The following is a 23,861-nucleotide window of genomic DNA, read 5'->3' as shown; positions in this document are numbered from 1 at the left end:
AGGCCCGGCCTCGCCCCGGCCCTGGGGAGCGCAGGACGCGACACCGGGGTGCAGTTGGGGAACGTGGGCTCCCGCCAAGCCCGCGCTATCACAGAGCGTCGGCTGTCTCGTGTGATCTACTGAATGCAGTACTAACGAGATCAACAGCACGCCGGTGAGCTCCACCTTTACACTGTCACGGAGCTCAAAGTTAAGTCACGCCGGCATCCGCGGGGGACCGTGCCAGAGTGCAGGGCTTTGAGGGGTGCCTCAGATCCTCACAGGAATAAGGCACAGACTCACACTCAAGACGTGCGCCCTGTACACTTGGCTCTAATGTCCCCCGCCCGTATTTTTTCTTGGTCTTTTGGTTGTAAGTGTTGAGCCCAGAGGTATTCTACCTCTGAACTATGCCCTCAGCCCGTTATCTATTTTTATTTATTTATTTATTTATTGTGATACTGGGGATGGAACCCAGGGGCATTCTACCTCCAAGCTACACTCCCAGCCCTATTTTATTATTCTTTATTTTGAAACAGCGTCCCACTGCGTCGCAGAGGGCCTCACTAAGTAGTAGCTGAGGCTGCCCACGAACCATGATCCTCCTGGCTCAGCCTCCCCAATGCTGGGATTACAAGCGTGCATCACCATGCTGGCTTTAATTTATTATATAACTTTTTTTTCTTGCTTGCTTCAGCAGTGTCTTGCTAAGTTGCTGAGGACCTCACTAAGTGGCTGAGGCTGGCCTTAAACCTATGATTCTCCTGTCTCGACTCTGTAGTACTGAGTTTTGGGGGTTTTTTTGTTTTGTTTTGTTTTTGTTTTGTTTTGTTTTGTAGTACTGAGAATGGAACCCAGGGACATTCTACCTCCGAGCTACACCCCCAGCCCTATTTTTTTATTCTTTATTTTGAAACAAGGTCTCAGCCAGGCGTGGTGGTGCACGCTTGTAATTTCTGTGCTTGGGAGGCTGAGACAGGAGTATCACACAGGTTCGAAGCCAGCCTCAGCTATTTAGTTAGGCTCTCAGCAACTTAGTGAGACCCTGTTTCCAAATAAAATATAAAATAGGTCTGGGAGTATAGCCCAAAGGTAGAAAGCCTCTGGGTTCCACCCCTAGTACCACGAAAAAAAAAAAAAATTGAAACAGGGTCTCACTGAGTTGCAGAGGGCCTCACTAAGTAGCTGAAGCTGTCTACGAACCGGGACCCTCCTGCCTCAGCCTCCCGAATGCTGGGATTACAAGCGTGCACCACCACGCCCAGCTTAAAAAACACTAAGCCAACACTTCAGAAAGCCCCGGGGTAAGTCCCCCTCCATTACACCTGTTGGGTGCTGACACCGCCCCTTTTCCCACAGGCGACCCTCCGGCAACGGGCACCGGGACCCTGCTGATCACACTGGAAGACGTGAACGACAACGCTCCCTCCATCTACCCAACGGCGGCAGAAGTCTGCGACGATGCCAAAAACCTCAGCGTGGTCATTCTGGGGGCCTCGGACAAGGATCTGCACCCCAACACCGATCCTTTCAAGTTCGAAATCCACAAGCAAACCGTCCCTGATAAAGTCTGGAAGATCTCCAAGATCAACAGTAAGTCGCCTTCACACAGTCCGCCCTTGTTCTTCCGCTTTGCACTTGGCTTCTCTCCCAAAATGGCGCACACGCGCTCCCTCTCCCCCTCCCTCTCCCTCTCCCCCTCTCCCCCTCCCTCTCCCTCTCCCTCTCCCTCTCCCTCTCCCTCCCTCTCCCTCTCCCCTCCCTCTCCCTCTCCCCCTCCCTCTCCCCCTCCCTCTCTCCCTCTCTCTCTGTGTGGGTCAAGTTGGTTGTGTATATGTTGTAAAAGATACAGCCTTTCCCGACCAGCATCTGAATCCAGTCTGCAGAAATCCCAGATATGAGTGTCTTCTCATTGCAAGCATGCAAGTCTTCTCTCCTGCTTCCTGTCTTCCCATTTCTCTACCAGGCGCCCTCAGATGGCCGTCCTCCATTGGACACGTCATTTCCAACATCCTCTTACTCACCAGCGGCTCGGCCTTCTTGCCGTGTGTGTGTGTGTGTGTGTGTGTGTGTGTGTGTGTGTGACCAGAGATTTAACCCAAGAACATTCTACCTCTGAACCATACCCCCAGTCCTATTTTTACTTTTTATTTTGAAACAGGGTCTCACTAAGTTGTTGAGGGTTTTGTTAAATTGCTGAGGCTAGCCTCAAACCTGCGATCCTCCTGTCTCACCTTCCCAAGTACTGGGACTGCAGGCAGGTACCTGTCGTTTCAATTAAACGCCTTAGCTCCTCTCTTTGTAACCGGCTTGCACAGAGTATTAGCCAAGCCGCCCAGTCGTCCTTCGAAAGCCAGGGCTTTCTCTGCCTCTTCCCCTGCACCTCCTACTCAGCTGCCTCCCATCTCAGACAGAGAGCTGTCTTTATGTGACCTCTCCCCAGCACTTGGAAGAGACAGTCCAGGGTCTTCCAGCCTTTATAAAAGAGTACAAAAGAGAGGGGTGCCAGTCCAAAAGCTTTATGAAACCTTCAGCCTCCACTCTTCCAATTTATGCTGCAGGCCATCCCAAACCCTACCAGTTTGATGGTGACCTGGGCTCTTATGGTCACCTGTGATACCTTCTTCCATGTGTCCCCCTCCCAGTCTTCCCACATATGACCCGTGTTGGTCAGCTCTCTGCTGAGTTTAAAGAATCCCTTTCGCAGGACCTCGCCACTTTCCTCTCTAGATGGGAACCAAGTCCACCCTGTCTGCTAGAAAAACAAAGAAAGTGTCGGCATGCCAGACACATGCCCTGACCGCTCCATCAGCAATGAACTTACCCTGCTGTTGACCCAGCCAGGGAGCACTTTTTGCATCCGAGGTAGAATATTTGAGGGTAAGAGGGAGTTGACCATTTCATTACGTTGTGAAAGTGTGTTATACAACCGTGCATAGAATTTTCTATTTAAAAAAAAAAGTCGTATCTATTGTTACAGCCTTATCTCACATCTTACTTTATTAGCGCCTCTCTCTCATTATCGATTCTGTTTGCCTGTATGTCTGTTTTATTGCATCTAAAAGAATGAATTGTTACACTGATTATTTTTAATTAAAACAGCCCTTCCCTTATTTGAGGGGGTCATGTTTAATCTGCTAGTCTCTAGGCCGCCACTGATTTGAAATCATTGTCCCCAGTTCTTTCCAACTGGGAGATTCTCATTCAAGAGGAGGGCGGGGATGGGAGAATGTCCCTTGGGCTGGTGGCGATCACTATGCTGCCCACATCCCATTAGGATGACCTGCTCCAATTTCTCTCCTGTCAACACATTTCTCTTCTCCATCCTGATTTTATTTCTTGGTCGATGTCTTCTAAACTCTTTCTGTTGTACTTTTTTTTCCTGAATGTTTGGCATCAGAAAAGAACCATTGGGGAAATAAATTCCTAGTCAACTGAGGGGCTGAAAGAAGATCCCCAGGCCAAGGGATGGACCAGGCAGAAGTCCCTCCAGTGGGTGGCCACTTCCCAGGGCTGCCCAGTGGTCTGATAATGGCAGGCACTCCCATCACTCATAGGATTAGGGAAATAGGAGGAAGTTTAAAGACTCAGTTACCCCGGGGGTAGATTCTCATAGAGGAGTGGGTTTTCACATGAACTTTCTAGGTGCTGAAGGCGATCTTGGTCAACGTCTTCACGGTAATACAAACAACTGACCACGCAACTTAGAGGAGGGATAATTTATTTGCTCACAGTTTTTGGAGATTTCAGGGGTCAGTCCCTGTGGGGCCAGAGGACAGCCATGAATATCTCAGGGGATGGTGCTGGTAAACAGAGAGCTGGAGGGAGCCAGGGCTCTGCTCTCATAGCGTGGAGGTCAGAAGCAAGAGAGAGCAGGCAAGGGGATTCAAAGACAAAGCGCGCAGTCCCCAAGGCCACAGTCCCAGGGACCCACCTTCTCCAGCCGCAGCCCACCGGCCTAGGTCATCACCTAGTGAATCCATCTCAGCGGGTTCATTCACTGATCAGATCAGAACTGTCATAACTTGAGATATTCAACCCTGAACATGAATGCATGTGCTCCTCAGGGAACATTCTATCTATATCTAACCCTAACAAAGGCCAGCTTCAACTAGATAGCTTGGTCCGTGGAATACCATCCCAGGGAGGCATCCATCATGCTTAATCATTTTCAGAGTGGTGGATCCCTTAAAATTGACTATAATAGCACTAAACCATAGAGCCCACAGTGTCAGAACCCCTCCATTTCTACACTATTTCACCACATGTGGCGACTATGCATCTCAAATGTGGTAACTAAGCCGGGTACAGTGGTACATGCCTGTGACACGGTACTCGGGAGGCTGACACAGGAGGATCTCAGGTTCAAGGCCAGCCTTGGCAAGACCTTCCACAACATAGTGAGACCTTGTTTCAAAGACAAAAAAATAAAAAATAGGACTGGGATGTGGCTCAGAAGGAGAATGTCCCTGGGTTCAATCCCCAGTACCAAAAAAGAAAATAAAAAGAAAGGACGAAGGAAGGCAGACAGGCAGGCAACACCACCAAAGAACCGAATTCGTGTGTTTACTTGATGTTCATAAATTTGAATTTAAACTCTCTCACGATTGTGAACCGAGGCGTAGCGCCCATGGGGTGCAACTTCAATCCCCCAAGCTTTGCTCTATTACTGGGAGAGGCCTTGCACTCTCTCACGGCCCCTCCTCGTCTTCACAGACACACACGCCCTGGTCAGCCTTCTTCAGAACCTGAACAAAGCCAACTACAACCTGCCCATCATGGTGACAGATTCAGGAAAGCCGCCCATGACGAACGTCACGGACCTCAGGGTACAAGTGTGCTCCTGTAAGAATTCCAAAGTGGACTGCAACGCCGCGGGGACCCTGCACCCCAGCCTGGCCTCGGCCTTGCTCTTCATCCTCTTCAGCTTAGCTTGTAAGTTGACCGCCGACCCCCAGGGCACTCGCGTAGGGCAGTGACCATCGCCACGTTCACAGGCACATTCCGCTCCATGTTTCTTTCTGAAAAAGGTGACCTCGGAGGAGACATTCTTCTTTAGTCAATGTCTGTGTGATAGGAAATCTTACATGTAAAAGTACTCCGACTAAAGTTTAAAGGCATCTTAAAAGTCCCCTGTGAGACAATCTAAGGAAACTCGGAAAGGGATTCCACTGTCCCGCAAAACAGGTAGAGCTCAGAGGTTCCCAGTACCAAAAGAGAGGGAGGGAGGGAGGAAGGGAGGGAGGGGGAGAGAGAAGAGAGGGCAGAGGGCAGAGGGCAGAGGGCAGAGAGAGAGATAAAATGAGAATGAGAGGCAAACAGGCTGGCCGGCCCCTGGATATTCGGATGGTAACCCCCATTCCGCTCCACATCCAGAACACACCCTGATCCCCTCCCTTTACACTTCCTCCGGAAATAGAAGAGGAAGGGGAATTTAAGAATATGGGCATGAAGAGCCGAGCGTGGTGGCGCGTGCCTGTAATCCCAGTAGTTGGGAGACTGAGACAGACGATCACAGGTTGAGGCCAGCCTTGGCAGCTCGGCAAGGCCCCCAGCAACTTAGGGAGAGCCTGTTTCCAAAATTACAAGGGCTGGCAGTGGGGCTCAGAGGTAGACTCCCCTGGACTTGATCCCCAGTAAACAATAATAATTATGATGATGATGATAATAATAATAATAATAATAATAATAGCAATGATACTGAGGAGGAAGATATAAAGATATTCAATATTACAACAGTGCTAGGAAACCTCAAATCTAGAGGGGGGTGCAGGGAGGTGACCAGCAGTCAGTGTGAAGATTCCCACAGCACCAGCCTCCCCGGAAGGTATTTAAGAAGCTTACAAAGTTAAAAAACATGTATAAGATCAGAAGTTAAACTTCACAAGAAGCTTACAAAGTCAAAACGTGTATAAAAGATCAGAAATTAAATTAAACTTCACAAGTTAAATTAAACCAACCAGAAAGAGTTGGAGGCTGAGTTAAGCCCACACTAAATTTGGAGGTGGCTTATTGGCCCAAATCACTGAAACTAGATTCCTGACTCAGTCACAGTCCTTGAAAGAACTGTAGGATCGGGGGTTTCGCTGGTAGAATGGGTCTGAAGTGCACACCACAGCACTCAGGCCCGTTTTACAAATAAAGTTTTATTGGAACGCAGGCTTGCCCATGCAGTGACATATTGTCTACGCTTTCTTTCTGCCACAGTGGTAGAAGTAAGCCCTCACCGCAGAGGCTGTATGGCCTACAAAGCCAGAAATGTTTACCATCCGGACCTTTAGAGAAAAAGTTTGCCCCTGCCCAGCAGTGCGTTAAAGCCTCATCCCAAAACGCCAGCAGCTGTAAGAGTGGAAGACAGCCCAGCGCGGTGGCGCACGCTGGTGATCCCAGTACTTAGGAGACTGAGGCAGGAGGATCCTGGTTCGCGGCCAGCCTCAGCTACTTATTGAGGCCCTTCGCAACTTAGTGAGACCTTGTTTTAAAATAAAGAAGCCGGGCGTGGTGGTGCACGCTTGTAATCCCCGGGCTTGGGAGGCTGAGACAGGAGGATCATACAGGTTCGAAGCCAGCCTCGGCTACTTAGTGAGCTCTCAGCAACTTAGTGAGACCCTGTTTCCAAATAAAATATAAAAATGAGTCTGGGAGTATAGCCCGGAGGTAGAAAACCTCTGGGTTCCACCCCCAGTACCACCAAAAATAAAAATAAAATAAAATAAAATAAAGAATGAAAAATGGGGCTGGGCGTGTGGCTCGGTGGGAGAATGCCTCTGGGTTTAAGCCCCAGTACCACGAAAATATATATACATATATGTAAACGCCATCAACTATAAAAGCGGGAAACATTGTACAACATGGAAAAAAGTGGGGTTTCATGCTCCCCTCAAATAATATTCAGATCCAAGTAGACTAGCACTAACCAAGCATCCTGCCGGCCGTGACTTTCTTCTCTACTTTCTCCATCAATCCAAAGACTCGTAAACAGAGTCTGGGGTGCACGCCCGTAATCCCAGTATGAAGGATGCTGAGACAGGAGGATCACAGGTTCATGGCCAGCCTTCCCAACTTAAGGAGACCCTGTTTTCAAATTTTTAAAAAAATTTAAAAATAGGGCTGGGGTGTATCTCAGAACGTCCCTGGATATACTCCCTAGTACAAGAAAAAAAGAAAAGAAAAGAAAAGAAAGGAAAAGAAAAGAAAAGATGGTGACTTGCTCCCACTTTCTAGATGAGAACAGCGTCACTCCGAAAGGTCCCCAGACGCGTAGGCAGTGGACTCAGAGCTTGCCGGCAGGCCAGCTCTGTATGGAGACAGATGCTGAGACATCTGCACTCACGATGGTGCTGTGGACGGCTTTATTGCAGCTGAGGATTGAACTGGAGGAGCTCCGCGCCCTTCTTTAACATCTAAAAATAAGGGAAATAAAACTAATGGCATTGAGAGTAATAAAAAATGTAAATGAAATGGCTGTCGCTGTCCATTTTGGTATGCGAGGGAAGTGCCGATGGTGCGGAAGGCTGTGTCCTTCTGCCCTTAGCGCCCTCCCGGGGCAAACAGCGTGCCATCAGGCTATGTCTTGTTTGCTAGCCCGGCTCAGGGTGGTTTGACACAGGCAGATCTTAAGAGATTTGACCAGAAACTTTCATACCATTGCTTTAGGCCTGATAACCAGAACTAGCAAGAACAGGAAAAGAAGCTCAGAGAGCCGTTTAAGAAGCATCAATCCGGGAGCGGTGGCACATGCCTACAATCCGGGTTCTTGAGGGGGACTAAGACAGAAGGATCGCGGATTCGAGACCAGCCTCAGAAACTTAGGGAGGCCCTCAGCAACTTAGCAAGACCCTGTTTCAAAATAAAATTTAAGCTGGGCGTGGTGGCGCACGCTTGTCATCCCCACACTTGGGAGGCAGAGACAGGAGGATCGCGCAGGTTCGAAGCCGGCCGCGCACGCTGGCTTAGGAGACCCTGTTTCCAAAAAATAAAAATGTAAAAATAGGTCTGGGAGTGTAGCCCGGAGGTAGAAGGGCTTCCAGGAACCCCAGTACCACCAAAAAAATAAAAAATAAAATAAAATAGACTGGGAATGTAGCTTAGAAGTAGAATGCCCTAGATTCAATCCCTAGTAACACACACACACACACACACACACACACACACACACACACACACACACACACCATAGTCCCCTTGCTATTAATCCACAACCCCTTTCCAAGCCCCCACTGATCTGCGTTCTCTAATGACAGTTTTGCCTTTTCTAGAATTTTCTAGAGTTCATCAGTATTTTGTTTCTTTGGGTTGAGAAAAATATTATAGGCAGAGGCAGAGCCCAAAGACTTTGTCGGAACAGACTGCCCTCTGCGGCTGATGGCCCACGCTTCCCAAGGGCGCTCTGGTCCCTTAAAGTGATAGGACGTCTCGGACAATGATAGCTGACCCTGGAGGGACATCTCTGTGTCACACACAAGCCAGCTGAGAGCTTTACATAAATTACATAGATTAGCTCGCGTAATCATCTCAGCACCGCTAGGAGGTGGGATCATTTACATTACAGTCTAAATTGACTTAAAACAGGAATTGGGGACGCTAATTTAAAAACAAAGGGCTGGAGAGACTAATTTAGTGGATTTTATTCAGCCTTCCCTTTTTTTTTTTTTTTTTTTTTTACCAATTTGCCCCTTAAGGAACAGTTGGAAATGTCTATAAATTTTTTTTTGTAGGTTTAGAATGTATATTTTTTAATATGAGTCATTCTCTTTTCGTGATCATGACTGGGAGATTGCTGCTAGTGGGATCTAGTGGACAGAGCCAGGCATGATGCCAGGTGTCCTCGGGTACACAGGGCGCTCCCCTCCCCCAAGGCCACCAGCACCCAGGTTGCCAGGTCTCGGGCTGGTCACCAGCGCTCAGTGAGATACGGAGGTATCGCGCCAACCCAGCAGTGCAGACGGTGTGAGACCCTTTAGAACAAGACTTTATCCACCTGAAAGAACAATGATCCTCCTTATATGTTCCTTCAAAAATACTCCGTATTTTACAACCGTCTTGCAAACGTGGCCCATAAATGAGACCCAATCATTGGGCAGATGAAAGCTCAATATGGAAACGTAGGAAGCTGCCCACAGATTTGGGCACTTCCAGGAGAGGCAGGACCGGCTCATGGCAGGGAGCCTGCGCGGCCACCGATGGATTCCTCTCTTCCCCCTCCTCCTTGACAGTGCTCTGTAGCAGTGGCCTGGCCTACGAGTGAAGAAGGGCTTCGGCAACCAAGACGGTAGTCGAGGCCCTCCCCCTATAGCGACACCCAGTCCCTGCCGGAACACAGGGATCTACTAGGCTGGAATTGCACGGCAGCAGCGCTTACAAGAAGCAAGGGGGCCATATATGCTTCGCATGGAAACTGGGGCCCGGCCTCCTCCCACTGGTGGAGCTGAGTAGAGAGACAGGCTCCTCGTTGGGCCAGGCCTCACAGGGGGCCGGAGGAGGGGCCGGGGGCAGGAACAGGGCACTGGGCTGTGGTTCCGTGAGCCTGACCCCTTGGGGGACACATCCCGGCAGCAGGCGCCTTGTCTCCTCTGGGAACAGTGTCGCCCACGTGTGGTTGGTTATGTAATGGCCCCACAGATGGCATCCTGCTAATACCTGGACCCCGCCAACTTACCGCCTTACCTGGTACCAGAGACCCTGCAGGGGTGACTCAGTTCCAGATGGGGAGATGGGGAGGTGGTGCTGGCTTAGCCTTGTAAGCCTGATAGAACCACAAAGTCCTTACGAGAGGGCCAAGGAGGAGTCAGTTCCATCATCGGGAGGAGCCTGAGCCTATGAGGCCAGGCCTCAGTTTCCACCCAAGTGGTGATGGAGACAGGGAGATGCTGGGTCACCCGCCTTGACGGTGGAGGAGGGGACATGAGCCGGGGACACAGCCGCCTCCAGGAGCTGGGAAGGCCAGGAGGCTTTGCCCTACAGCCTCCAGCGGGCACCAGCCCTGCTGATGCTCCGATTGTAGCTCCAGGGACCCATGTCAGACATGTGACCTCCAGAACTCTAGAACAGGCCAGGTCTGGTCGTGTACACCTGGAATCCCAGTGCTTGGAAGGCTGAGACGGGAGGATTAGAATTAGCAGGTTCACAAGTAGTGAGATTCAGCAACTCTGTGAGACTCTTTCAAAACAAAACCAAAAAAAAAAAAAAAAAAAGGCTGGGGGTATAGCTCAGAGGTAGAATGTCCCTGGTTTCAATCCAGAGAGAGAGAGAGGGAAGGGGAGGGGAGGGAAGGAGGGAAGGAGGGAGGGGGAAAGGAGAGATTGAGAGAAAAGAAAGAAGAAAAAGAGAGGAAGGAAGCCAGTCAGTCACATATGTGTGTTGTTTTAAGCCACCGTTGGCAGCCATGTTAGAGCGGTAATAGGAGACTAGCATAGCATGTTTAAAGGACCAGAAAGAGATCTCTTGCTCTGTGACCAAGTAGCTATGGGGCAGCCGTCGATGCCCAGCTACAATCAGCTGGTTCATATTTAGCACGCCTCTGCTGTTACGCACCATAGAAGGCTCGTCAGTAGCAACACTGATCGCTGCCGTAGCTCTCAGAGGAGGTGTGTGGCCTCTGAAGTTGCCATTAGCATTCCCAAGATGTCCAGCATGGGAACGTATGTGTGCGCACACATGTGTGTGCATGTGTGCGTGTGCACATGCTAGGGATTAAACCCAGGGCCTCATGCATACTAAGCATGCACCCTACACTGATCGACACCCCCAGCCCCCCAAGTCCAGCTTCTTAAGACAGAAACCAGCAGAACTATTTATTCTGTCTTCAAATGTCATGCTAAAGGAAAAAAGAAATTCCCCAACACAGCGCCACGTTGGTTACAGCTTGTCAATCACTTATCCGGCCTCTGGCCAAAACACTTTGGATTGAGTTGTGCTAAACTCGACCTAACTCTGAGCCCTCTCCACTCAGGTCTGTGAGAATGCCTGGCATCCGAAGCTTGACTCCCAGGTTGCCATAGCAACGGAGAAAAAGAAAAATGAAAAAAAAAATCTATCCAAATCTGAAGATCCCGTTTACAGCTGTTGAACTTCGCAACTAGGCCTCGATGGTTCCAGGTTTTCCTTTTCTTTGCAGTTTCGCCGTCTGTACTTCACCATCTGACAGCCTCTTCCTTTCGCCTTTAATTAACGGAATCCTCTGAATTGCCCCCCGAATGTTTAAAGATCATGACATATAACTTGACCTTCTGGGAGCAGGAACAATGACTACTTTCTCTGATGTGTTGACATGTTGCTAGCCAGCACTCCACACATCCAACTGTGTCTGTGGGTTGGTATCTGTATATGTATATACACGGTATTTATATAGAGAGACTATACAGGAGAAGCCTAGTTTTGATATACCGTTCTTCCTTGAAAGGTTAAACAGAGAAAGGGGGCAGACGCTGAGACAGCCAAACCCCCCAGGGCCTCCAGAAAAAGAAATAAAATCAGCACAATTTCCGGCCACGGAGCAGCCGCTTTGGCCGTGAGCGGCATCTCCACCAGGCCGTTCAGTCTGAATGCCGAAGGCTGTAAGACCAGCCCGGCAAGTCCCCAGAGAGGGAGGGCGAAGAAAGCAGCCCTTTCTCTTCAGTGTCAGGACCGCCACCAGTCCCCACTGCCACCGAATGTGCGATCCTGAGCCAAGGTGGCGAGCTGCGGGCAGCAGATCTTGCCAGCAGATACCAAGAAAAGGGCTGCCACATCCCTCTGTGGACACCCGTCTGTATTTTTATGCGCCCGAAGCCATAGTCCCAACTGGTTCTCATGGCTCTCCGGACCGCAGCGGAGAATCTCTCCCTCCTTGGCACACGTCCATTTGAAGATGTCACCACGGAGCCCATGCGTACACGAAGAGGCCAGCAGGTACCATCTTGTATACACATATATACCCACATGTATAGACATACATTTATGCTCATGAACACCGTTCGTTTCACATATTACAGGCATAAAATAGAGTAAATCCAGGTAGTTTTAAAAGTACCCTTTTGTGTGAATCGACTACCGTTGTTTGCGAACCTGATAATAAAAGACGTTCATTATGTATGAAAAGTAATTGATTTTTATTCCGTGAGCATGTTGAAGTCAGAGGAAAGTTAGTGCCCATACCAAGACGATTCTCCCTGTCGATAAACTGTAAATGAACCATCGAAGCTCACACCAAATTTTTCTATCAAATGAAAACTAGTGACGGCCCGTGGCTTTTTGTTAAAGCTGGCCACGGGCTAGGGTAAGGTAAGTGTCTTAGCATATTTCAGTGCTTTCTAAAGGTTTTAACCACTCACACGCACATCCGCTTTCTTATGCAATCTATGTTTGGCCGTGGTTTTCAGTTAGCCTTTTGTAGGAGGTAGAAGTCACAGGTTGTCTTTGTTGTAGTGCAGTTATGCAGATAGCGTTCCATATATTGTATTTGTTTCTATAGTAAGTCTTTTGGGAACATATAGAATGCAGAGGTTTTTGGGTTTTGTTTTTTTTTCCTTCCATTAAAATAAATGGGTATTGGTGGTTAAAACTGCTGGACGGTAGCTTTTCTCTGATTTTTCTGTGTGTCTAATGTCGCTGAGGCTGGGTCTTAATGCAGGTTCACAATTCGACCACGCAGGGGTTCCCTGCACATCTCTGGTGGGCGATGGGTCCTTAAAGCTGGAAGCACCAGCTCACAACATGTGCACGGCTGGTCTTGTGCACCTTAAGGATATGGTTTAAGCGCATTACAGTTGGCTGTGAAGTGGATTGTGTACTCACAGACCAGGGCGGCCACCCTGAGTCTGAGGACCACATTGAGAAGTCACACCGGTGCATCTAAGGTGCCCAGACACAGGGATCTTCTCCTGAACAAGTCCTCTTGTCTAATCGGGGCGTATCACACCTTGAGCGTGACTCAGTCCTTCTGCACCGGGGCCTGACTCCAGCGCACGGGCACGGGGGCATCGGAAGCACATCTGCACCTCCTCCGGCTGTCTAGGGCACAGCCACGTGCCTTCCCGGGGCACCTTGCTGCCCTCTCCCTGCACGGCGAGGGGGCACCGGTCACCCTAGAACAAATGGGAGGCCAGTGGTGGGCCGCCTGGCGCACCCACATCAAGAAGGTCCCCTGCAGCTGAGCAGCAGCCATCTTCAGGGGACCTGCGGAGGTGGGCGGAGCCCTCGCTGAAGGGCCCGGGGCAGGGCCCCTGCTCTGCCTCAAGCCCAGAGGCTCTCCTGCACACGGCAAATCCCACCTGGCTTAGAACACAGAACATCGGGAGGAACTTGACACTTCATGAACAGGTAGAATACGCCTCAACTCTCCCCCGAGGACAGAGGTGTTTCTATGATGCTCTATGATGCTGTTCTTTCTAATCCTCCCCCCTCCCCACCACCACCACCAAGGGGAAGGAAGAAGGAAGGAAGGAAGGAAGGAAGGAAGGAAGGAAGGACGGACGGACCCCTAGAAACTAGTGTGGTAGTACTCCCTGAACACAGGCTGTTTTGACATGTGAGAGTACATGGCGTAGCTTACTAAAACCAAAAATAGAATCAAGTGCTTGTTTTATTATTACCTAGCATTTCTTGTAATCACAGTTATTTTTAAAAAGTCAGATAGAGCTGGTAGTACATGTCAGTAAACCCCAGTACTTGGGAGGCTGAGAGAGGAGGATCGTAGTTGTGAGGACAGCCTCGGCAAGTAGCAAGGCTCTCATCAACCTAGCAAGACCCTGTTTCAAAATATAGTCAAATAGGGCTGGGGGTGTAGTTCAGGGGTAGAATGATGCCCCTGTGTTCAATCACCAGCAACACACACACACACACACACACACGTCAAAAGTCAGGTAGAACCAGAAAATAATTTTCCCAATTGCTAAGCAGAAGACTAAGGACTTCATTTCTACTGGGTGAACAGTTCCCCCTTCTTCGGTATTTTCTTCATACACCAACTACCTTAGCTGATCAGAAGTCTCAGTTTAGCAGGGCGTGGTAGCTCACACCTGTAATCCCCGTACTTGGGAGGCTGAGAGAGGACTGCAGGTTCAGAGCCAGCCTCAGCAATTTAGTGAACCCCTCAGCAACTTGACAAGACTCTGTTTCCAAATAAAAAATAAACTTGTGTTTATTAAACTCCAGCAACTTGTGTAGCTTGGAGATAGAATGGCCCTGGATCAATTACCAGTACCACAAACAAACAACAAAAAAAAAAACAAGACATTTTCTCTCCTCTTCACATATGATAAATTAATTATGTCAGATAATTTGTTTCCATAAGAATATGCAAATGTTTTCTGTGATAAAAAAAAAAGTTGCCTTCAGAGCTGCCCGGTGTGTAAACGAGCATTCTGTCAGGTGTGTGCACCTGCCGTGCCCCGTGACCAAGGCCAGCAACCCTCAACCTCGTCACCAGATAAATCCGGCTAATTTCCATGGTGGGTACCAGGTAAGACTGTGACTCTTAAAAGGATGCTGTTGGAAATTTTCACAGCTCATCCCAGATTCTCAAAATGTCTTTGTAAAGCAGCCGATGTGCAGGACAGTCATCTGCCCTCGCCCCTGCGGACGAGGGCCGATTGTGTTGCAGCCCAAAGAAACCCAGTGGGCCTGATCTTGAGGTGCGCCAAGGAGAAGACTGCTCTGAGTCCATGTCTGACGCCGGCCGTGGCGCAACAGTACCCACACACGCTGCCATCCAAGATGATTCCGGGGAAAGACGTCTACCGTGTTTCTGGAGTATGCACACATGCTACACAGGGTGATTAGTGATGATAATAATAATGGTTTGTAGGCCGGGCGTGGTGGCGCACGCTTGTAATCCCCGCGCTTGGGAGGCGGAGACAGGAGGATCGCGCAGGTTCGAAGCCAGCCGCGCACAGGCTTAGGAGACCCTGTTTCAAAAAAAAAAAAAAAAAGTATAAAAAATAGGTCTGGGAGTGTAGCCCGGAGGTAGAAGGGCTTCCAGGAACCCCAGTACCACCAAAAAAAAAAAAAAAAAAAAACTCAGGAGAGGAAAAAAAACTTATCATTTTAAAATATTTAAGTCTACTGCAGTCCTTCGGGCCCTGGTTGCTGAATTGTTTACAGGTTCTGAGATGCAAATTAACATGTGCTTTACAATGTCGTTATAAAGAAATGTGAGACTTGTTTGTGGAACGTTCGGAGAGGCTGGCTGCCTGGGGTTTTTATCGTCTGTGCTTGGTGTTAGGCCATCTTTAAGACGGCGTGCTCTGAACAGAGGCAGAGGGACACTTTTTCACAAATGATCAGGTTGGTCTAGCATGTTTAAACACTAAGACTTAAATCAAGTGTTATCTGCTTAGTAATTAGCTCTTTTATTCACCTTCCATAGCACTTAAATCCTCCTGACGTGGGAAAATAGATGATAGACAGACAGCAAGAAAATTAGAGCCTTAACGAAAAAGAACTGGCCAGGCATGGTGGCCCATGATGTCTGTAATCCTGGTACGTGGGAAGCTGACGCAGGAGGATTGCAGGTTCAAGGCCAGCCTCAGCAATATAATAAAACTATGCTACCTAGCGAGATCCTGTTTCAAAACAAAATATAAAGAGAGCTGGGGGTGTAGCTCGGAAGTAGAAAGCCCTTGGGTTCAATTCCAAAATTAAAAAAAGAATTGGAATGTGTTAATTTTTACTAAATGTCTCCCATGAGCCAAATACTTTACATATTTATATATGGATGTATGTACATATTACATTACACATTGACTATGCAATTTATAGTTAGTGTAAGATTATATATATATGTATTCAATTAAATTCATAAAACAAAGTCCTTATTATCCCTATTCTGTAGACAAAGACACTGAGGTTTCTAAAGTTATAACTATCTTTTTCTTTCTTTCTTTCTTTCCTTCTTTCTTTTTTTTTTTTTTTTTTTGGCAGTACTGGGGATAAAACCGAGGGGCATTCTACCTCTGAGCAACACCCCCAACCCTACTTATTTTTTATTCTTTATTTTGAAACAGGGTCTCACTGAGTTGCAAAGGGCCTCGCCAAGTAGCTAAGGTTGTCCACGAACCCGGAGCATCAGCCTCCCAAAGGCTGGGATTACAAACGTGCACCACCACGCCTGACTACAACTATCTTAAATTAAGCATCACACGTGCTACGTGGTATACACGTCTCCTCCAGGACTTTCTCGGCTAGACCTACGACAGCGGCGCCTCATGCGTCACCGGGAACAAACTGAGGAGCTTATATCGCGGTACCCAATGCAGGCCAGAGACAAGAACTCAGTGAGATTCACAAGGGCAGGCGGAGGAGACACGGCGCCTGTGAGCCAGGCTCCACACAGAACCCGCCCTCCTCCTGCCTGGGGCAGCCCGTCTCTAGAAACTGGTAGTTTGGATAAGTAAACGGGGAGCGGGTTCCTTGGCAGCCAGCCGTGGAGATGCTAATTTGCGGAATTGCCTCAAATAAATAGACGCGGCGTAAGCCAGCACTTCAAACCCAAGCAAAGCAATTCAAGATGACGAGGATGTTGCCAATGGCGCCGCCCGCTGCCCCAGAAAAGCACTTTTGCTGTTCTTCTGGGGAACGCGGCTTCAAAGGCGGTCTCCTCCTGGTTTCACGCCCAAGTCAAGGTGTCCAGCACGCCATGCCAGCGCACGTACCGCAGAGCTCAGCAAAGCTTGGCTTTTCTGGAGGATTCCAGCCAAGAGGCCTGGGCCCCGGATGATGGTGCTTCTACATTAAAGCCCTGCAGCTGGACTGTTTTCTCTCTAACCCAGGTCCCACCTCTATTCTCCACCAGGCCTGCCTCATGCCAACAGGGCCGCCCCAGCAAGATTGCTTCACACCAAACGAGTACCCCAAGCTGAGCACGGTGGCATGGCTTGAGTTTTCTGTTCGTTGAAGCACAGACGAAGGACTTAGTCGGGGGAGTCAGCTGAACCGAAGAAGCCAGCCCCTGGGAGAGGCCGGGATCCAGGGGCCAGACATCTAGTTTGGACAAATGCGGAGCCCCGCGCCCAAGGAAGGACGCGTCTCCCTGACACAGAAAGGGTTTCTGTTGATCTATTTCGTCCACAGGTAGTTTTCCCCTGCAATCTAGAAGGTCATCCTGGGAGGGCGATGGGGATGGAATGGTGGGTCTGGAGAGCCTGGGAAGGCTCGAAATGGTGACTAAAGGGCCGCACCAGCCAGAGCCGCCTAGGGCCACCTGGAGTTCCTGCTGAGAACTCCCTGCTGCCAGTGACCAGTTCTCTGCATGCTTCAAGCCAACACCTGAAACACCTCAGTGCCTGGAGCTGCCTCTGCACACGAGCACCTTCCTTAGAACAGACCAAGAGCGTCCAGAGCGAGCAGCTTGATCCAAAGAGCCGTTACAGAAGTGTGATAAGCTCACGGGAAAGCGAGCCAACTTGGCCAGGAAAAAGAAAGCCGAGTTTAGTGGCGCACACCTGAAATCCCAGGATTTGGGAGGCCGAGACAGGAAGATGGAAGATTTGAGGCTAGTCTAACAAGACCCTGTATCCGAATAAAAAGTAAAATAGCGCTGGGGCTGTTGCTCAGAGGTAGACTGCTCCCTGGGCTCAATCCCCAGTACCATAAAAATAAATAAATAAATGAAAATGGGAAAGAGAATTAATTAATCTAGAAAGAAGGGGAAATTTGCTAAGAGATGATAGAGACAAGTATTACGTTAAAATAAAGGTTAAAAATGAGGGCTGTTGGAAGCTGACGTTTAAAGGTCAATTACCAGCGCCCTACATGCGGTACAGTGGTTTTGTTAATGGAACACCAGGCAGTCGGTTTCGTGTGTCAGCCCCCACCAACTGAGGGTATCAGCCATGACTGTCAATTAGCGAAGCTTTCTCATCAAGCGGCTACTTAATAGATCTTGGTCTGCACACACAGCAAGCACACCATCTTTCTCTTTAAGTGCAAAAAACTTAATTAAAGCCTCTACTAAAAGTGTCAAGTTTGTTTACTATTAATGTAAAGAAAATTTTAAGCCAGATTAAAAAATAACTCAAGTGTCTGTCCATTTTTTTTTTTAAGTAGGGATTGAATCCAGGGGCATTCTACCTCTGAGCTATATCCCCAGCCTTTTTTGTTTGTTTGTTTTAATTGGGTATTTTGAAGCAAGGTCTTGCTAAGTTCCTGAGTGTCCTGCTAAGTTATTGAAGCTGACCTTGAACCTGTGATCTTCCTGTCTCATCCTCTCAAGTACTAGGATTATAGGGGCGCATCACCATGCCCCCCCTTCTTTTGCAGTACTGGGGATGGGACCCAGGGGCATTCTACATGCAAGCTACACCCCTAGCCCTATTTTTTATTCTTTATTTTGAAACAGGGTCTCACTGAGTTTCAAAGGGCCTCATTAAGTAGCTGAGGCAGTCCGCGAACCGCAATCCTCCTGTCTGAGACCCCCGAATGCTGGGATTACAAGCGTGTGCCACCATGCCCAGCTATCCTGCCCACTTAAAAAACCCTCAAGTATCCTGCAAAGAAAAAGAAGGAAGAAGGAAGTTAGAAATGAAGGAAGAAACTTACTCCAAGATCTAGCTCTAATGATTGTCCTGTGCCGTTCATCACTAGAAACCGGATCACACTAGAAATCCCAGGTACAGATACCCAGACATCTATACAGAGTGACCCATACCCAAGTCAGAAGGCTGAGGCCACGCTACTCCTTGGCTATACACTGAGGCTAGCACTTACTGAAAACTCTTTATAAAATAACACACAGAGTACCAGTCTAAGTGGTATGATTTTACCAACTGTTTGGGGTTGAATTGTCTGTATCCCCCAGACAAGATGTACCATAGGTCTAACCTTCAGTAACTCAGTATGTGACATTATTTAAAATAGGGTTATTTCAGATATAATTAGTTACCCAAAAAAATCATACTGGATGAGGGCAGGTCCTTAACCCAAAATGACTGGTGTCTTTATCAGATGAGAGACAGAGAAGCAGAGATTGGAGGGCTGCCTCTACAGACTAAGGAGTGCCAAGGACGCCGGCCACCACCAGAAGCTGGGAGAGGCGCACAGAACGGCAATGCCTCAGAAGGAACCGGCCAGGCGGACACCGGGATTGCAGAATATGAGACAATATGTTTCTGTTCCTAAGCCACCCAGTTTGGAGTACTCTGTGGCAGTGGCAATAGGAAACACATTGACTAGCCCTCAATCTCAATATATGTACGAAAACGTCCTCAAGAAATGGCCACAGCAAAATAAATTCTTCATGCTGAAGAATGTTCTCAGATTCCTCTAACCTCTGTTCCCAGGAGATGCTTGACAGTGTCTGGAAGACATCAGGGGTTGTCATAATTAGGGGTAGAGAGGCGGTGGCACTGGGTAGAAGTCGGGATGCCTCTAGTGGGTAGAAGCCGGGATGCTGCTCGGCATCCTAGAGGATGCAGGGCAACCTGCCCTCCCACCCTCCAACCACACACAGAAAATCATCTGGTCCCAAAGGCCAATAGTGCCTCTGGAGAGAAGCCCTGCTCTAAACCAAGGAGGAAAAGCGATAGAATTCTTGAATGATAGAAAAAGGGAAAGATGTGGTCAGAAAAACCTGCACCTCTTGCTCCCTTGACCTCCTTCAAGCTTCTTACTCTTCTGTGTCCGATTCTCAACTTTGTAAAATGGTGGCCATTTTATAACTTTTGAGGGTCGAGACGCAGGCTTATGACAAGCAGCCGGGCAGGGCACTAACCAAATACAAGTTAACATCAACCAGGCATAGAAAGTTTTCCACTCAGCACAGGGAGGTGATCTCTCTATGTGGGGGGTAAGTGGGTGAGCCCCAGCCAGGAGGGTGCGGTGGGGTGGGGGAAGCTAAGCGCCACATTTTTTAAGGGGAGCATGACTCACTTTCTCTGTTACTTTCACTTTTGCAATAAATCCTGCCCTGCATTAGATTCCAACTGGGCCTCCCAGAAAGACTCCTGATTCGGTGGGCGATGCTGGGGAAGGCTGAGTCTCACCCCTCCATGAGCAACCCAGTCCAGTTTATTATGGATGCTGGTAGGCCTTAAAGACCCCTTCCAGCCAAATTCTAACTGGAGCTGACCCTAAACACAGTGCTCAGATGAGGCAGAGCACGTGAATGTCCCTGGACTGCATGGTCAACCGGCCAGGGAACAGAGGTTAGAGGAACCTGAGGACACTGCCTACAGTTCTGTATTCCCTAGTCACGGGAACCCATTCCAAGGCCACCTGCAGGACTGGAACCTGGGACTCAGCAGCCCCCGCTTCTCAAACACCCCAGTCCTCTGCCTCAACTCTGATACCGCTGCCTTTTTTGCCAACTGGAAACCCTGCCCTCTCCGCACCTGGCACCATCAACTTGGGGGGTAGGGAGCCGAATATGAAGATGGCTTCCAGTTTGATTCCACTCACGGAATTGAAACACAGGCAAAAGGCCACTGGGTCACTAGTGAGCACAGGTCACCCAGGTGGGGCCAGGAGGCAGAAAGGGGCAGGCCCCGGGGTCTGACCCTGTGTCTTGGCCTGGGTGTTTACACCGGGTTTCAGTGGATGGCAGGCAGCCAATAGATGAGCCCCAAGAAAGCCAGACACTGGGCGGGGTGTGGTGACGCTCACCTGTACCCCCAGTGTTACGGTTCGGGGTGGTCACATCGCCCACCCAATCATGAGTCTTTCTGGGAGACTCGGTTGGAATTTAAGGCAGGGCAGGATTCACTGCAAAAGTGAAAATAACAGAGAGAGAGAGAGAAAGTGAGTCACGCTCCCCTCGAAAAAATGTGGTGCTTCTATGTGACCCGACCCCTTTTTCCCAGCCTGGTTGTTATCTTTGCTTACACCAGCATAAAATGCAGGTTCCCATCTTAGCCCGGTTTGTCAGCATCCACGTGAAAGGATATGTTTCTTTCCAAGTCTAGCCCAGCCTTCTAAGTTTTAACAGTTTTATTTTGTTATCAAATTCATCAATAGGCTTGTTCTTTATTCTTTGTTCTAATATCACCCAGTGACTACAGGAGAGGACGCTTAGTGTGTCTTTAATCCGTTCGCTTCTCTGTGGGTCTGTAACTGTGGGGTTTATCTTATCTTGGCTGACAGGTCAGCTTCTGCCTGCCTGTGGAGCGGGGCAGTGAAGCAACCTTCCGGTGTTAACCTTTCAAATGCTAGGCCTGAACATCGAAGGAAGTGTTCACCCATTCCCAGATCGCTAGAACTTGGGAGGCTGAGCCAGGAAGATGGCAAGTCTGAGGCCGAAACTTAGGGAGACGGGAGACCCTGTTTCCAAATCAAAAATAAAAAGAGATAGCGCTGTAACTTGAAGTTAGAACGCCCCTGGGTTGAATCCCTAGACCACAAAAGAGAAAGAGGAGGAGGATAAGGAAAAGAAAAGAAGAAAACAAAAGAAAGGAAAAGGAAATAAAAACATATTCTCCCCAAACGCCAGGGCCCCATTTCCGGCTGGGCGGCGCGATGGGCGGGGATGCAGTGGGCGGGGCGGGGGCGGGGCCTCGCCTCGGACCGGAAGCTCGAGTCCTCGCGGCTCTTCCGGACTTCCGCCCCCACCATGCCCCGCGGCCCCGCGAGCGGCCCTTTCTCGCGAGAAGCGGCGGCGGGGGGCGGCTGCGCAGACAAACGGAAGTAGGTCGGTGACGGGCCGCGACTCCGCCGCCAAGCTGGGAACCGGGGAGATGGCCGAGACCGACCCCAAGACCGTGCAGGACCTCACCTCGGTGGTAAGGGACGGCCGGGCCCCGGGGCCTGGCTGCCTCGCCCCTGCGGCCGGAGCGGACCGCCTCGCCCCTCCCCGGCCCGCTCACCTGCCCGCCCATGGCCCCCGCTCACCTGCCCGCCCCATAGACCCCGCCCGCTCACCTGCCCGCCCATGGCCCCCGCTCACCTGCCCGCCCATGGCCCCCGCTCACCTGCCCGCCCATGGCCCCCGCTCACCTGCCCACCCCATGGCCCCCGCTCACCTGCCCGCCCCATGGCCCCCGCTCACCTGCCCACCCCATGGCCCCCGCTCACCTGCCCACCCCATGGCCCCCGCTCACCTGCCCGCCCCATAGCCCCCGCCCGCTCACCTGCCCGCCCCATGGCCCCAGCCCGCTCACCAGCCCGCCCCATAGACCCCGGCTTCAGCTCACCTGCCCGCCCCACGGCCCGGGCTCCCGCTCACCTGCCCGCCCAGCCCACAGCCCCTCCCGATGCCCAGGCTTCCGCACGGCCCAAAGCCCCGAGACCCCGGCTGCCCGCCTGGACGGGAAGGCTTCCCGCCGGCCCCTAGGTCTGATTTGACAGATGGGAAAGCAGAAACCCCCAGTAGGAGGCTCCTGGCCCAAGGCCGCTCAGCTGCCAGGAGGCTGCTTTGGGGCGGGAACCGGGCTCCGTCTCCCCTCATCCCTGGAAGGCATCCCCGGGATAAGTTGGATTTTGCCTGTCTGTTTTGGCTTTTCTTAGGTCCAGACACTTCTGCAGCAGATGCAAGATAAATTTCAGACCATGTCCGACCAGATCATTGGGCGAAATATCCTTTTGATTTGGAGGCAGCTTCACAGGGGCCTTTGGCGCTCACTCGCCGGGTGGTGGGATCCGTGGTGGCTTAGAGACCAACCTCAGCCAGTTGCTTAGCAGTGCCTCTGATGAAGCCAGGCGTGGGGGGGGGGGGCACGCCTGTATTCTGGTACTTGGGAGGCTGAGATAGGAGGATCACAAGTCTGAGGCTAGCTTCAGCCAGGACCGCAGATTTCAGGCCAGCCTCGGCAAAGAAGCAAGACTGTCAGCAACCTGAGGAGACCCTGTTTCAAACAAACAAACAAAAAAAAAAAAAAATTAAAGGGACTAGGGATGTCGCTCACAGGTAGTGTGCCCTTGAGTTCAATCCCCAGTGCCACAAAAAGAAAGGTCTTTACTGAGCTTGGGTGGACTGTTCCTAGAAAGATTGCCCTAATCGTTGCATAAACTACCAAACTCATTTAGCTTACCGCCTCCTTTTTCAGAGAAAAACAGTACCCAGCCTCCTTCTGCCTTCTTTAAGCAAATAATCAGAAAGGCGCAGGGACAGACTTGCTTTCTTTTACGTATCTCTGTTTTATTCCAGTCTACATGTCTGTATTCTCTATCTCCCTGGGAGAGGCCGGCGGAGCCCGTGTCACCCACTTTGGGAACCTCTGAGTGACTGGAGGATGGGGGGCCGAGCAACGGGATTCCTGGGGGCACCGCCACTCAGTAATCATGGCTAGGGTGAGCCGCTGCTGGCTGCTGCTGTGCCTGTCCTTTGACCTTCACCAGAGCCCCGTGGACAGGGTAGAGATTGTTCGTCTTTACTTAGTGGACGAAAGACAGAGCTTACTAGGTCGCACCATGAGTCAGGGTCAGGGCTGGAGTCTCGTCGCGGACTCCTGGGCTCCTCTTGCCCACCGGACTGTGACAGTATCCAAAGGGAACCGGGAAGCCTGTGTCCGTAGGAGAGCGTGTTTATGGTGGTAGACTACGGGGCGGAGGAAAGGGGTAAGCTGGCGCTCCGTCTTTAACTGCCCCACTTGATGACATGAGCAGCCGCATCGACGACCTGGAGAAGAACATCGCGGACCTCATGACGCAGGCCGGGGTGGAGGAGCTGGAGGGCGAGAACAAGGTCCCCGCCCCGCAGAAGAGCTGAAGGTGAGGGGGAGAAAATCTAGGGAAGCTGGGCGCGGGGTGCGCCCCTAGGAGGCCCAGGTCGGAGGATCGCAGGCTCGGGCCAGCCTCGGCGACCTAAACCCTTCGTTGTTTGGGGGGGTTTGCGCCCTACACATCCCCCAGGTTCCATGTTTTGAAACCTTTCGTGCCAAGTGAGTCCTTTATGTAGGCTTTATTTTCTCAGTTTACTAATTAGATCCATATCATTGTTGGTTAAGACCATGGCTAACAGTAAGAAGTCACTGAGG

The 23,861-nt window shown here is 50.3% G+C and overlaps 2 protein-coding genes across 2 annotated transcripts in view; both read left to right on the top strand.

Annotated features, from left to right (window-relative positions):
• The window catches only part of CDH13 (cadherin 13), a gene marked incomplete at its 5' end in the record, with an annotated part of 996,866 nt that extends 985,834 nt beyond the window's left edge, over positions 1-11,032 (top strand). The window contains 3 exons of the mRNA XM_080702595.1: positions 1,339-1,572; positions 4,696-4,914; positions 10,931-11,032. Coding sequence (XP_080558721.1) covers positions 1,339-1,572; positions 4,696-4,914; positions 10,931-10,938 — 461 coding nt within the window. The 3' untranslated portion in view covers positions 10,939-11,032. The remainder of the gene's footprint in view (positions 1-1,338; positions 1,573-4,695; positions 4,915-10,930) is intronic.
• A 10,419-nt stretch (positions 11,033-21,451) lies between these two features.
• Positions 21,452-23,593, top strand: HSBP1 (heat shock factor binding protein 1; the record flags this gene model as incomplete). Its single annotated transcript, XM_080702594.1, has 3 exons — positions 21,452-21,668; positions 22,393-22,459; positions 23,475-23,593. Exons 1-3 carry the CDS (start codon positions 21,624-21,626, stop codon positions 23,591-23,593), a joined length of 231 nt encoding a protein of 76 aa, XP_080558720.1. The 5' UTR covers positions 21,452-21,623.
• Positions 23,594-23,861: the final 268 nt, after the last annotated feature.

Source organism: Muscardinus avellanarius (genome assembly GCF_963383645.1).
Source record: "Muscardinus avellanarius genome assembly, chromosome: 10".
NCBI lineage: Eukaryota > Metazoa > Chordata > Mammalia > Rodentia > Gliridae > Muscardinus > Muscardinus avellanarius.
The sequence above is the reverse complement of the archived record's forward strand: the minus strand, read 5'-3'. Positions and strand labels throughout refer to the sequence as shown.